At 44.3% G+C, this 14,717-nt stretch overlaps 1 protein-coding gene across 3 annotated transcripts in view; it reads left to right on the forward strand.

Annotated features, from left to right (window-relative positions):
* The window catches only part of LOC100975321 (putative DMBT1-like protein), a 70,019-nt gene that overhangs the window by 20,263 nt on the left and 35,039 nt on the right, over nt 1-14,717 (forward strand). For 2 of the 3 annotated variants that reach the window (XM_055093429.1, XM_055093430.1), the window contains exons 12-21: nt 16-57; nt 946-1,263; nt 2,499-2,528; nt 3,276-3,593; nt 4,075-4,107; nt 6,195-6,227; nt 7,550-7,703; nt 9,194-9,411; nt 11,820-11,861; nt 14,659-14,688. In XM_055093429.1, the coding sequence (XP_054949404.1) occupies nt 16-57; nt 946-1,263; nt 2,499-2,528; nt 3,276-3,593; nt 4,075-4,107; nt 6,195-6,227; nt 7,550-7,703; nt 9,194-9,411; nt 11,820-11,861; nt 14,659-14,688 (1,218 nt within the window). The remainder of the gene's footprint in view (nt 1-15; nt 58-945; nt 1,264-2,498; nt 2,529-3,275; nt 3,594-4,074; nt 4,108-6,194; nt 6,228-7,549; nt 7,704-9,193; nt 9,412-11,819; nt 11,862-14,658; nt 14,689-14,717) is intronic. The other variant, XM_055093431.1, reaches the window with a different exon arrangement.

Raw genomic sequence — 14,717 nt, forward strand, 5'->3', positions numbered from 1 at the left:
TTCTTGTATCCACAGCTATCCCGACAGCAACACCCAGGACAGTAACAGCAAGAGCAGGTAAGCCCTGAAATGCATTTATTCATTTACTGACTGTGTCCTTTCCTCTCAGCACCTGCATTTGTATCTGCACCTGTATCTGCTTCATGCACAGAAACTGGACCAACTGCAAATAGTGCATCTATTTGCAAATGGGACATTTGATTCTGCCCAAACTTTTAGAGACATTCAAAACTTTTGGGATCTTTTGGCTCTAGCATCCCAGGATGAGTAAAGTTCATTTTTTGGTACCTTTCAGAGTCATCAAAGCTTGAGTAGCTTACAAGTACTTTCTAGTGGGGTTCTATCTTTCCACCTTATGACCAGTACTGATCATAGTTAGCTCCCCATCCTCATCACCAATGGACTTTAGCAAAGTAAGTGGAGTGTCAGAGCCATTTCAGAGGCAGTGAGATAGAATAGCGGAGAAAAAATTGTGAACTTTGGAACCAGGAGACCGGACTTTAGATCTGCTGCTTACCAGATGTGGGATTGGGAGTGAATCACTTTGCTTCTCCAACTTTCAGTTTCCTCATAGATAAAATTGGTACACCAATACTCTTCTATTTACCTTCCTGAGTTATGATAAAGGTGGGGGTGAACACACACACACACACACACACACACACCACACTTTGTAAAATCACAAATCACTGTGCAAATTATTTGTTTTTCTGCACTTAGCCAAAACAAATGGGCACATACCTCTGGAAAAATAGATACTCAATTAATGGACTTTTAGTGCTACAGACAATCTTAATGGCTTTGCAACTTCCAACTAAGAGGTTGAATAGTTGACCAAGTACAAGGTTTTCCACTAGTAGAAGTAGTATGGGGTGGGGAGCTCAACACTCATGGGAAGGGTGCAGTGCCCCCAGAGGACAACAGTCACCAGATCTCTCTCTGCAGGGGACTGGCCGGAGCTGCGGCTGGTGGGTGGCTCTGGCCGGTGCTCAGGACGCGTGGAGATTCTCCACCAGGGAGCCTGGGGCACCGTGTGTGATGACCTGTGGGACCTGAACGAAGCTGAGGTTGTGTGCCGGCAGCTTGGGTGTGGTCGAGCCATGTCTGCCCTTGGAAAGGCCCACTTTGGCCCCGGCTCAGGAGACATCTTCCTGGACAACCTCCAGTGTGCTGGTGTGGAGCACTACCTGGGCCAGTGCACCCACTCGGGCTGGTCAGAGCACAACTGTGGCCACCACGAGGATGCCAGTGTCATCTGCTCAGGTATCTTCTCCCCTCTAATATGGGCACTGCCAGTCCTAGAGTGCTTCAAAATCTCCCTGCCAGTGTTCAGAGTCAGCCTGGAACAAAAACAGGATCCTCAAACATTTAGCGTTCGATTTTTGCTGTAGCTTTTCTAACTTGGTTAAATAGATGAGGTTTTATCTGCTAGCCTCCAGTATAAAACCTCATTTTCTAATTTGGTAGCAAGTATTACCAAAGGTGTGTGTGCTTTACTGAAATATGCAAATAACATGTTTAATGGTGAGAATTTTTAAATGATGGGAATAAGGAGCTCATTGAAAGAGGCAGCCTGCAGTAGCCAGGCTAGGGGAGACTTTAGAGCTAGGAAGACTTGAATCTGGCTTCCAGAGCCTGTGCTGACGCACAGACTGTATGTGAGCAACACTTAAACTCTCTCTTAAACATATTGGTAACTCTTATTGCCATGTCCTCACTCAATCACCACACCAAGGAAATCTGTGCACTAATCTGACTTATTTCAATTGGCTTGTGACAATTTTTAAAATATATTCTGAATTTTCTTGTGTATAAACAGCTACGAGTAAGTTAGCCACCTCTGGAATGTCTATCAATAATCCTTTCTGATAATGAGATGCCTTTTGGTAAACTAACAGCTGTAATATCTGATGTGATTTGAAAAAATCAGTAATCATAACTCAAAGGAGGAGGGCTTGCTGCACAGAGTTGCCCACGTGAGAAGCAACTCAATTGCATGTCAGTACCTGCTAACCGTGACCTTTAATTTGAAGTGCATACTTAAAAACATTGTCTTATGTGTTGGTGCATTCATTTGTCTATTTACCTTGTGACATCTTATCATGGGTGACATGTATCCTAGTGACAGTCTCCTGGGTATATGTTATTCCCACGTCTCAATCTTCCAGAGGATGATTGTCTAAATCTGAGGTCCCCCCAGAGACACCAAAAGTGAAACACCTGCTGCAAAATTGATGGTTTAAGTCAGATCATCCCAAATGTACCTTTGCATCTGGCCATTTTTACATAACTTGGTGCAAACCAACAACCAGACAGAAACTTACTTTCATTATCTACCGATGAATCTGCTTCTCCCAGTACTATGTTTTTTAAAAGGACTAATTTTTCCCACATCAGATTAATAAACGCGTATAACGATGGAACTAAAACCTTCATCTTCAGTTATTAAAGTCAGGATTTCCAAAAAATACTGATATACTTATTCTGTCTACAAACAGATGCTGAAGAATCACTTGCTAACAGTCCAGGTCAGTCACACCTTTTGTTGATGGGAGTTAAATATCAGCTGTTCTTGATTTTGTCCTTAAGCTATTTGTTTTTTCAGTTTTAAGTTCACTCTTTATCTAAACTGCAGGATTTTTCACACCACTGAGATTCTATTAGAAAGTCTTATTTAAAAATACTTTTGATTTTTTACATGTGATGATGATGATGATGATGTGTGTGTGTGTGTGGGTGTGGGTGTGTGTGAAGTCTATATTTTTTGGAGATGCATGCAGAGTGAAACGGTGTTTCATGGCCTTTTTGCATACGCTATTCCTCTGGCTCAGGGCACTTTTTCAGCTCTTCCCCTGACTAGCTCCTTGTCAGTTTTTAAAGAGGTGTCCTCCAGCCCTTTCCTCTCTATTGTCCCCTTCATAGCATCCTGTTTTTCCCCTCTTTGGCCCATTTATCACAGTATGCAATGATGCACTGTGGCAGTGCCTGCATTTGACTAATAAATAGACTCCGGGCTCCCTGAGGACAGAAATCACATCCCTGGTTTAGAGCTGTATCATCAGTGCCTAACATAAAAGACAATCAATAAGTACTTAAAATGAAATTAAATTGTCTGAAGACCCCACAACCTGCAACTCAGGAACACGTGAGAAATCTGAGGAAAAAGCCCCAAGGCTCAAGACTGGGGAATGTCCCTCCCTAACCCTCTCTGAGCTGGCACTGGTGGACCCAGGCCGGGTCTTTTGGGAAATCACATGCTGTGTCTCTGTCTGCAGAGGGCTGGCCGGAGCTGAGGCTGATGGGCGGCTCAGGCCGGTGCTCGGGGCGCGTGGAGATTCTCCACCAGGGTGCCTGGGGCACCGTGTGCGACGACCTGTGGGACCTGAATGAAGCCAAGGTTGTGTGCCGGCAGTTGGGGTGTGGGCAGGCTGTTTCTGGCCCTGGCGAGGCCCACTTTGGCCCAGGCTCAGGAGACATCTTCCTGGACAACCTCCAGTGCACTGGGGTAGAGCACTACCTGGGCCAGTGTACCCACTTGGGCTGGTCAGAGCACAACTGTGGCCACCACGAGGATGCCAGTGTCATCTGCTCAGGTAACATCTCCCCTCTCAGCCAGTGATTTCTGATGCTGCAATTGTGACATTTTGAAATTCTGCATCCTGGGTGGCATTTTCATCCATCCATCCATGTGTCTGCCCGTTTCTGAAGCATCTCCTTGAGACGCCATGGGCAGCTCTGGTTGCACAGGAAATTACTAATTACTTGGCATGAGCACCACCTGGGCATTACAATGTAGATTCTAGGGTCCCACCTCCAGAGATTATGACTAAGTAGGAAAAAGTCTCTGGAATCTGCATCTTAACAAGTGGTTCAGGGATTCTGCATAAGAAGGGACAAAGGCAATCCAGCCCTGGCTGCTATGGGACAGAGTTGACCCAGCTGCTGTCCCCCAGCCTCCTAGGCCAAGGACCCTGCCAGAGGAGGGTTGAAGTAGCCCGAGGGGTAATTCCAGTATTCTGGTTTCCTATACCTTGTCACCCCAAATAGAGTAACCTGTCACATTTATGCATTCAGATGCGGAAGACCTACCTCCACCCACACCTCCAGGTATGTCCATATTTTTTTCTAATTCAGGCAACTTACTACTACTACTACTACTACTACTACTAATAATAATAATAAAAGCAGCAAATACTTATAAGTATTTGCTGTAATAAGTAATAAGTAAGAACCAGGCACTGTTCTGAGCCCTTCACATATATAAATCTTTCAATCCCCTCAATAGCCCCTTGAGGCAGGTTCTTGGATTATTCATATTTTCCAGATAACCTGAGACATTGAAAGTTAGCAAGGTGCCCAGGGCTAGCCAGGGTATCTGAACCCAAGCTGTCGATGCTCTTGGCCATTAGTCTTATCTACCCATTCCTTGGCTCAGCTACACAAAGACCAGGGAAAACTCGAGTAAATGTGGGGAGACGTTTTGCTCAGATCATTGCTAATCATCAGGACAATCCTGCCAAAAGGCATTATCTATGATATTTTACAGAAGAGAAAATTGAGACACAGAAAGGTTAAGTAACTTTCTCAGGATCACTCAGTAAGTTAATGACCCAAATTTTGACACTGATCAGTCTGGCCCCAAAGTCATGCTCTTAGGGATCTTATGACTTTTGCCTCTTTTCAAAGATCTTACAAATGAATTATTGACTAATATTCATCTGTAATAAAAACCAAATATTAGAAAAACCAGACCAACTACATGCACTGTGAATTCTGAAATGATGCTGAAGGTGATTGAAAGGTGATTTCACAGCTGAGGATTAGGGAGATCAAAAAACCTACCGAAGATAACTTGATTAGAAAGTGGCAGGACTGGAATTTACAAAGCCATCTCTCACCCTTTGAATGCACCTGGCTGTCCCCTACACAGCCTCAGTGAACACAGATAAGCCATCATCCATTGGCAGAAGCATCTCTCTTGGGCACTTGCCTGGAGAAGACCTCGATGTGTCCTGATGTTCTTGAAGGAAGGCCAGCTTTACCCATTGGTACCATGAGTGAGAAGGGAGGGACTGCCTAAAGTTAAAGGGCCATGGTTAGGGTCAAGGACAGTGGATATTCCAATGAAGATCATCTGTAGTTTTCTCATTTTATGGACAGCAGGGAAATGAGAAAAATGAGATTGAGTGAAAGGAGCCATTCTGGTTATCTATTGCTCACCGAAACTTAGCAATATAAAGTAACCACCATTTAGATGTATGTTATGTCTTTGAGGGTCAGGAATTCAGGCAGGGCTCAGCTGGGAGACCCTTCTGCTCCACAGAGCATTGAGCAGGGTTGCTCAATGGATTTCATCTGATGACTGGTCTGGAGAATTCAAGACAGCTTCACTCATATAGTTGGTGCCTTGGTGGGGTCAGCTGGAAGGAAAGGCTCAGCCACAGCCCTCTTCCTTTTTAGGTGGTCTCAGGTTACAAGAAGTCTGACTACCATGCTGAGAGACCATGCATACTCAGACTTCTTTTTGTTTGTTTGTTTGTTTTTGAGACAGAGTTTCATTCTTTCACCAAGGCTGGAGTGGAGTGGTGCTATCTCTGCTTACTGCAACCTCCGTCCCCCAGGTTCAAGCAATTCTCATGCCTCAGCCTCCAGAGTAGCTGGGATTATAGGCACCATGCCCTGCTAATTTTTGTATTTTTAGTAGAGACAGGGTTTCACCATGTTGGCCAGGCTGGTCTCAGGTGATCCACCTGCCTCAGCCTCCCAAAGTGCTAGGAATACAGGTGTGAACCACTGCACCTGGCCACACTCAGACTTCTTGTAAGGTGGGTTAGGGCTCCATGAGCGAGCCAGTGTTCCCAGAGATGGGAGGTGGAAGCCACCAGTCTCTTAAGGTGCAGAGCCACTGCCACCATATTCTGTTGGTCAAAGCAGTCACAGAACCCACCCAGGTTCAAGGGAGGTTACCTAGACCCCACCTTGTGACAGGAGGCATGTCTAAGAATTTGTGGCCTTCTCTAACCTGCCACAGAACCATAGAAAATATTGACTCAGCACCTTCAGTGCAGACTCTTCTCAGTTTGCACTAAGTACATTGATGTTTCTAAGGAAACCCTTTACATTTTACTGACTTATAGATAAGACTAAATATTTTCATCTGGATGTCATCATTTTCTGCCTTTTTTCCCTTTCAGATTCTTCTACAACTTCTCAGGATCACATAAAAGGTAGCCTTTTATTTTAAATTGAAATGCTCATTCCATGTCAAGAGAACTATCGTGGCAAATGCTGGGCAGTATGCCCAGGACATAGCACAACAGAGCCTGGCACAGTGTGGGCAAGGGGTCTGCTTCTCTGCTGCCACTCTGTGTAATACAGTCTGTAAAAAATACTGACTTTACAACAAAAGGATCAGACTGGGAAGGGGGATGTGTATCTGCCCAGGTCAGACATCTGGCCCATACTCAGCCTTCCCTCTTTGGGTACGGTCCTATAGAAGGAACCAGCCCATTATCCCTTGCCACATGTAGAGATTTCAGAAGGTCCAACTCCCAGAGGTTTCAGTGTCAGCCTGACCTGGCCTCATTATTGTAGCTTATAAATGTGGTCAGTGATAAAACTACCAGATGACCAGGAGCATCATCGCTTCCTGCCGTCCATCTCAGGAAAGACGAGGAATCTGTGGGATTCTGGGAGGATCACAAGTTGGCCAAGAGGAACAGAAAGTAGAAAAATTAAGCAACTTCATATTTTAGGGACAAGGTCAATAAAGAATATTGTACTTTCACATTTCCTCCAAAATAATTTTGTGTGAAATCTGCTTTCTTTGTGTGAAATCCTGTTTTAAATACATACATGTATGTGTGTGTATCTATCTATGCTAATATGACAACATACATGAAACTATTAGATTTCACTGTTACCTTGTTTAACCCTTATAAATCCAAAATCCTGCAAGTTCCAGTCTCAGACTAAATATCTGAGTTAAAGGAAACATAATCTACCCAGCATAAGTGAGGCAGAGTACTTAAAGAAGGTGCTGGTCATAACATCCCCTGACAGATCAGTGTCCTTTTCCCTTTACCTACAATTCATCAGAACCCAAAGTTGTTCTAGAACCTCTTGCTCCCCAAACCTCCCCAAACTCTCCCCTTTCCCAAGCACATGTGGCCTCTGTTTCTTCATCTCTCCTTCCAGTCTCTCATTACTCTGTCCCTCCCCAGCAAGCAGAACCCCTACTTTAGAGAGGGGGAGAAAACTGTAAGCAGAAAGGACAAATTGCACATTTTCTTTATAAGGTGCTGAGAGAGAGGGAAAAGCAGGGAACATTCACACATTAATACTTTTTGCTTCATCAGAATTAGATTTAATAGACTCTCTTTCCCAAGAAACATTTAAGCTAAAGGTCTGCTCAGACAGCCTGTGCATGCCCACCCAGGCCGATTGGCGCCCAATTCTACCAGACCACTGCATGTAAACTGGTCTTTATTAGGATTACACAATGATGCCAAATGGACACATTCTGACACCATTTTTCCTGTTGTTTCAGGAGGAAGTAACTCTTGTGGAGGGGTCATTTCTAGTCTCTCTGGCTCATTTTCTAGTCCACAGTATCCAGAAAACTACCCAACAGATATCCAGTGTGTTTGGGAGATCCACATGGGTGCAAAATTTCACATAGAACTCATAATTCCAAGTTTGAAGTAAGAAAACTTTTAAAGAGAACGTTCTATGTAAATAAGAATATTGATTTGTGAAATCATATTAAAGGTATTTCTTTTAGTGGGAAACATTTAAGAGTGAAAGCAGAAGCACCCAACATTCTATAGTTTTTCCAAGTCAAATTTTGGGTTAGCTTTGTAGCACTATCCAATGAGTTACTTCTTAGTTGAAAAATTCAGTAAGTGATTTATTAACATATTTTGATAGTGTTTCTTTTTTTTCTAAAAATGTCACAAAAATCCTCAACAGTTTTGCCCTTATTGTACACTGGGTATCAATATTTGTCCTCTTAGACTTTCTTATTTGAATCCAAATTTTAAATGGTAAGAGAATTTTCATACACACATTAGCCAACTACTCCAGCTTTGGGTCCTGCATCTTCTAAATGTTCTGCAAAGTAAGAGGAGACATTAATGTCATTGTCTTATCTCTGACATAAAGAGAATAAATGTTCAAAAGTCACTGACATTTTTATCTCTATGACATAAAATAACAGCTGATGTTTTAATGCTAGCCCAGACTTTGTACGCTTTGTCATATTCCAGGGTTATACAGTCCAAAGATAGATGTCTTTGTCATCTCCATTAGAGATGAGGAGTCTGAGGCTCAGAGAGGATAACTAATTTGCCCAAGGCCAACCCATCTAGATCTGTCTGATGTCAATGACCCATCTGTTCACCAATATGTGGGTCTGTAAAAGAGTCTGCATGAAGCCCTTCTTCTTGTGCATGACACACATCGTGTTACAAACACAGTAAGACTGTAGAATTCCATGATCATTAGCTCCAGGCATGCACTGAATTGTGTTCCATCATGACTGTACCACAACCATGGATTCAGACATGCACTAAGCCAAAAATGCCTCAGGATATATTTGTTGACTAAAACTTTAGGGACACAATTAGCCACAATGAGGTAAGGACCTTGAACCCACACCTCCAAATTCTATTATGTTATCCATTGTCTGTTTCTTCAAAATTGCTTCCCCTTACCTTTCTCGTGAATAATCGCCATACTATTCTTCTATATCCTGCCACCACTTTTATTTTAAAATCAAGTTTTTTCCTACCCAAGAATTCGAGTATGGCAATTATTGTGAAACACAGAAGTAGGAAAAATCTGGCCGTGATGTCTGTTACATGCTGATCTTTGGGGTGATCTGACTGTTATGAATTTAGTTGCAGTGTAAATTAGTATTTCCTAATGTCCTATGTAGGTTGTGATTGGCCAAAACCATTATAATTTTTAAACTTCTGTTATGAGATTGTAGCTGAAAGCCCCACACATTCCTTAGCCAAAGAAAATAGAGTTGTGATAGGTCATCTGAAAAAATTAATTAATATTTTACATTTCAGTGTGCAATTTAAATATAATCCAAATATGTAATCTCTATGATTGTCACACTTTTTTAGCGTTAAATTTTAGGAAGTTTCTAATCTGCCACTACCCCTCCAATGTCTATTCACCCCAGGTTGGAAGATATCCTTGGATGTCCCTGTGACTCCGTTGAAATCTTCAATGGTCCCAGGATTGCCTCGCTCTCCATGGGGAAGTTCTGTGCCCCTGAAACTGTGATATTCTTCTCCTCCTCACACATCATGACAGTGGTATTCCAAAGTGATTCTATGAAAACCAACACTGGCTTTTATGCTCTTTTCAATGCCATTCCTCAGGGTGAAAGGGAGTCAGGTAGGAACCTTCAAGTAGTTTTTGGTGGTTAAAAGACAGAACAGATTCTAACTTCAGAGTCTCCTTTGCCAGTAGAGCCCTAGGATTCAGTCTTTTAAGACCCCCACACTAGCTTCATTAACCCTGCTCCATAGCTGCTAGATTTTCCCACCATGAAGCCCACGTGGGAAGCTACAATGAGGCAGTCATGTGCATTCTGTGTGTGAGTGGCCAGGCTGCTACTGCCTGCAGGGAAAAGCTGGGTGCTATGAACCGTCCTGGGGCTGCATCCACCCTCCACAGCCTCTTGGTAACTGTCCAGAGTGCTGAAATGTGGAAGATCAACACTCGTATGACAAGACTCCACTTCCTCCACGAGCTGGCCCATTTTATACCTTGCATACATTGAAACCTAGTCTCACCCAAATGAGAGCCTTGGGGATTCCTGTTAGCCATGACCCTGCAGGCAGTCATGCCCCTGCAGGCAGTCGTTCCAAAGCCAGGTCCAATTTGCACCCTGCAAGCACACTGCCTGCCAAGTGTGAGACTTCTGATGCTGAGAGGCCCCTACAGAAACCCCAGAAATTCTTTTAGGCCACCAGAAAGCCAGATAGTAAGTCCCTGGATGTGGTTTGGGGTTTGCTTGTATCGGAGTAAGGGAATTCCTTGTATATTTCACCCCTAAAGCAATGTTCAAAACTCTGCCCTGGCAAAGCAAGGTAAGCTCCAACATTTGAAATCCAGACACTCATTAACTCAAGACCACCATTTAGCCATTTAACAATAGTTACAGAGGTCCTATTATATACCAGGTCCAGTTGTAAGTGTGGGAGCACGGTACAGCTCCGTGCCCTCATGGAGTTTATACTCTAGTGTGGACGTGGGTAAGTGAGAGAGGATCAAAACACAAGAAACAAGGAAATAAACAAACTGGTTTTGGGGTAAGGATGATAAAGGACAGAGGTGAAGGCTGGGAATAAGGAGTCAGGTGGGAGAATAGAGGGTGCCTGAGTGGAGTAGGTGCTACTATGGGCTGGATGAGAACGGATGGTATCTCTGAAGACGTGGCATGTGATGAATGACAAAGAAAAGCATTACAGGTGGAGGAAAGACTTGGGCATGTTGAAGCAACAGAAAGAAGGCCAAAGTGACAGAGCCAGTGGGCACAGTAAGGGGAGGCTGTCCTTACAGTACCTCCAGAGATAGCAGATAATTCTAATCGGCCACAGCCCTTCAGTCCAGATAGAGCATTGCCACTGTGTTCTATGAAGTCACAGTCACCCTTGTGGTCCAGGTGCATTTCAGGGGATTAAATCTACCCTTATTCAAGACACATACAAAAAAGCAGCTGGGAACCTGCTCTCCTGTAACCCAGCATTGTGACACAAAAACCATATGTCAAGATCTGCAGTAACCCTGACGTGCTGGGTGCTGAGCACACTCTCATTGGTAGCATCTCCTCTAGATGCTGCTAGAGTCCTTATTTTACAGGTGATAAAACTGAGGGTCAGGGAGACAGTCACTTATCAAAATTTACACAACTAGGAAGCCATAGAACAAGGATTCAAACCCACTTCCTATCTCACTCTGAATCCCTTAAGCCTGATTAAATCAGTTGGCTTTAAGGTTTTGCTCTTGTGTTTGCCTTAGCCACAAACACAGAAGCTAGAAATCACTTGCTACTTAAAACTTATCAAACTCAAAAATAAAATTTTGCTCTGTTTAGAAGATGGACCAGAGTTGCGGCTGGTGGGTGGCTCTGGCCAGTGCTCAGGACATGGGGAGGTCCTACACAAGGGCTCCTGGGGCACTGTGTGTGATGACCTGTGGGATCTGAATGAAGCTGAGGTTGTGTGCCAGCAGCTCGGGTGTGGTAAGGCCATTGCTGCTCCTGGAAAGGCCCACTTTGGCCCAGGTTCTGGAGACATCCTTCTAGACAACATTCAGGGTTCAGGAAGTGAGAACCACCTTGGCCAGTGGCCCAGCTCCGGCTGGTCAGACCACAACCGTGGCCACCATGAGGATGCCAATGTTGTCTGCTCAGGTAGCCTCTCCTTCCATGATAGATTCCTTCTGATCTTTCACCCAAAGACATCCTAGTGATGGATGAAGGCCATGCACGGAGTGGGGCCAGGGAATTTTGGGACAGTGGCCCAACAGATGAATGTCCCTTTGGCCAGGTAGACAGAGAATGCTGTGAGCCTGGCTCCATTCTGAGGACAAACACAGCAGAACCACACAATTGGCTGCTTCTGTTCTCTGCACCTCTCCCATTTCTGGAACTGCTTTTCCAGGTCTAACCATGCCCTCGTTTTTGTTTATGTAACATACGACCTGCCTGCTTGAGAACTGCCCACACTAGAAAGCCATTTCTTTGTCTTCATAGAATGTAATTTAGACTTTTCTAAATTTTTCTTGTATGCATGCAGATGCTGGGGACTGGGCTCCAGATGTGATTCCTCCACCCCCAGGTAAGTCCAACACTAAATTTGCACTATCTTGGCAAAGTTAAAAAAAAAGTAACCTCTCTCCTGACCTAGACACTGGTAGACAATGACTAGGCTGGTGATTCCCAATTCTGGCTGCACACCAGAATCACTCAGCAAGCTTTTGAAATTCCTGGTGCCCAGGCTGCATCCCTGACCTGTCACCTTAGAGTCTCTGAGGTCACTCCCAGACATCAGTGATATTTGAAGCTCCCTGTGTCATTCCAATGTGCAGCCAAGGTTGAGAACTAGTGCTTAGGCAAGGAGCTAAGAGCCATATTTCCCAAATGGAATCACATTCAAAACTCTCTTCTGGTGGCAGAGCAAGGGAGGGCAGGAGGAGAAAGACTGAGTCACTATGGCTGAGAAGAAGGTCGATAGGGAGAAGAGAGACCCTGGAAAGTTTGTCTCTTAGGTACATGGGTTAGAAAATGAAAGTATGCAGGAAAGAAAAGATACATCGAGTGTCAAACTGTCTCCCAGTGAGTCAAGAGCAGACTGCTGATGAGAAGTAAACCATTTAGGGCTCTTCCGTGGGCCTCCTGGCTTAGCCAACACAACAGAGTGGACTTACTGGTAAACTACTCAAAGTCAGTGTGCAGCAGTGACCTTCTCCCGAACTCAAGATTCTGAAGTATGTGGGGTCCTGCCTCCTGCAGCCTCCTGCTTCCCAGGGATGGGTTCTCAGCTGCCCCCTTCTCTGATCCCTGGGCCCCTGGGCCCTGCCCAGCCTCTTCCCTAACCCTGCCCAGTGACTGATGCCACACTCTGTCCCCAGCAGGGGCCTGGACACTAGGAAGCTATTGGGATCAGGGGTGCATTTTGTGGCATTTCGGGGCCCAACAAGGTAGATGGCAGCTGTCCGTACCCTGGGCTGGCAGAACCATGGCACATTTGCCAGGACACTCTGTGGAGTTCTCTTGCCCATTCCAGTCCAGGTCCCAAGTACGTCCCAAGATGGAGACCTCCATTCCTTGTGGGTTGCCCAGCTGCCATGGGTCAGGGCAGTAACCTGTAGGAAGGGGAAAATGGTTTCCCCACCCCTGGCCAGGGCCCCACATTTTCATTTTGCACTGAGACTCACAAATTATGTAGCTGCTCTGGAGGGGAGGCAGAGTGCACAGAACCCCTTCTCGGGTTTAACAAGCAGCTACACTCTCTTTGATTCCCTCTGGCTTTCTTCCTCTTCCCCAGTGAGGAGTCTGTTCTGGCCTGGGCCCTGGAAGGAGGAAAAGACAGCAGGAGAAGAGGGGATGGTTTTCAGTTCATCAACAGCTCTAGGCCCAAGTCCCCTTGGAGCCTGGGGTTTCAAACCTCAGAAAGCCTTTCTGTCTTCTTTCTGCTGTAATATCCATTTTCTGAGGCAGAGGTGCATAGCTGGCTGGAAAAAAGAAGGGGTCACGGGATTAAGGAAACTATGGAGGGAAATACAACCACTTATGTCTAAATAGTATCCCACTGTAAGCATGAATCAAAAAAAATTCTTATTGATAGAACATCATATACCTACCAAGACACAAAAATATAAGGCTTTTGCCATTTAATACTCTGAGATAAATATCACATATCAAGCATTTTAACAAAAGAAAATTGCTTCTGAGCCACTTTAAGTTAGTGAAAATGTATTCCAGTGATATAGTGCACTTCTTCAGGCAAAGGACTGATGACCGGTTAAGTTGACCGTGTCCATCACTTTCACTGCTCTGCACATTGCTGCAGTGCTGGCCAAGGAGCAAAACAATGGGGATAAAGGAATTCTCAAGTACATCTGACATGTTTGCTTCAAATTCCTCCCCCAATAAACCCTTGGTGTAAAATCCAAACATTTAACAGCATTCTCATGATCAGGCTTTCATAGCTGCCCTCCCCTCAGCACCTGCCATGCAGGGGGTATTGAGGACACACATAGAATATAGACGTGCAGCAGGCCTTCTGTATCCATGATCCCACATCTGTGGATTCAACCAACTGTGGATCAAAAATATTCAGGAAGAAGAATCAATAGTTACATCTATATTGAACATGTACAGACTTTTTTTCTTGTCTTTATTCCCTGGACAATACAGTGTAACTACTATTTACATAGTGTTATAATACATTGTATTAGGTATTATAAGTCATCCAGAGATTATTTAAAGTATAATGGAGGATGAGCATAGGTTCTATGCAAATACTCCTATGTTGTATATGAGACTTGAGGATCCGCAGATTTTGATATCCTTGGGGAGTCTTGGAACCAATCCCCCATAGACATTGAGGGACAACTGTGTATGCCACATAGAAATCAAAGCCAAGAGGAAACAATAAAGGAAAAAGAAGGGACCTTAAACACTCATTGGACCTCCCCATTAAGGTCCGTATTTCTCCAATGGAACACTTATCCAACCTGCCTTTCTCCACCCTGGCTCTCAGATTTCTGGTTTTTAGTTTTCTGAATTTCAGTGCTTAGTAAATTTCTATAGGCTTAGTGGTATGGCCATAAGCCCAGTGATGTCACTGTAATTCCTAGTAACTGGTCAACCCAAGTATAACCTGTGGAGTGTGGAACCTAGCATATGAGAGAAAACAAGTCATGTAACTGTGTGTGGTTGGTGATTTCCTCATGAATCAGCTGAAAGAAGGGCAGAGGCTCCATTCCAGATCAGGGAGAAAAGACAAATGAGCATCTACACCATTTATTAAAACTCAAGGGTAATAATAGGCTCATTCATTTGTGCTTAAGTATAAGATGGTTTATGATGCTAAGCTCTCTCCTGATTTTCTTTGGTTTTGGTTTTTGCAGATATCATTCCTCCAGCCCCTATACCACAAGGTAACTCTCTTTCATTGAAAGTGTAACCT

This window comes from Pan paniscus, chromosome 8, assembly GCF_029289425.2.
Source record: "Pan paniscus chromosome 8, NHGRI_mPanPan1-v2.0_pri, whole genome shotgun sequence".
Taxonomy (NCBI): domain Eukaryota; kingdom Metazoa; phylum Chordata; class Mammalia; order Primates; family Hominidae; genus Pan; species Pan paniscus.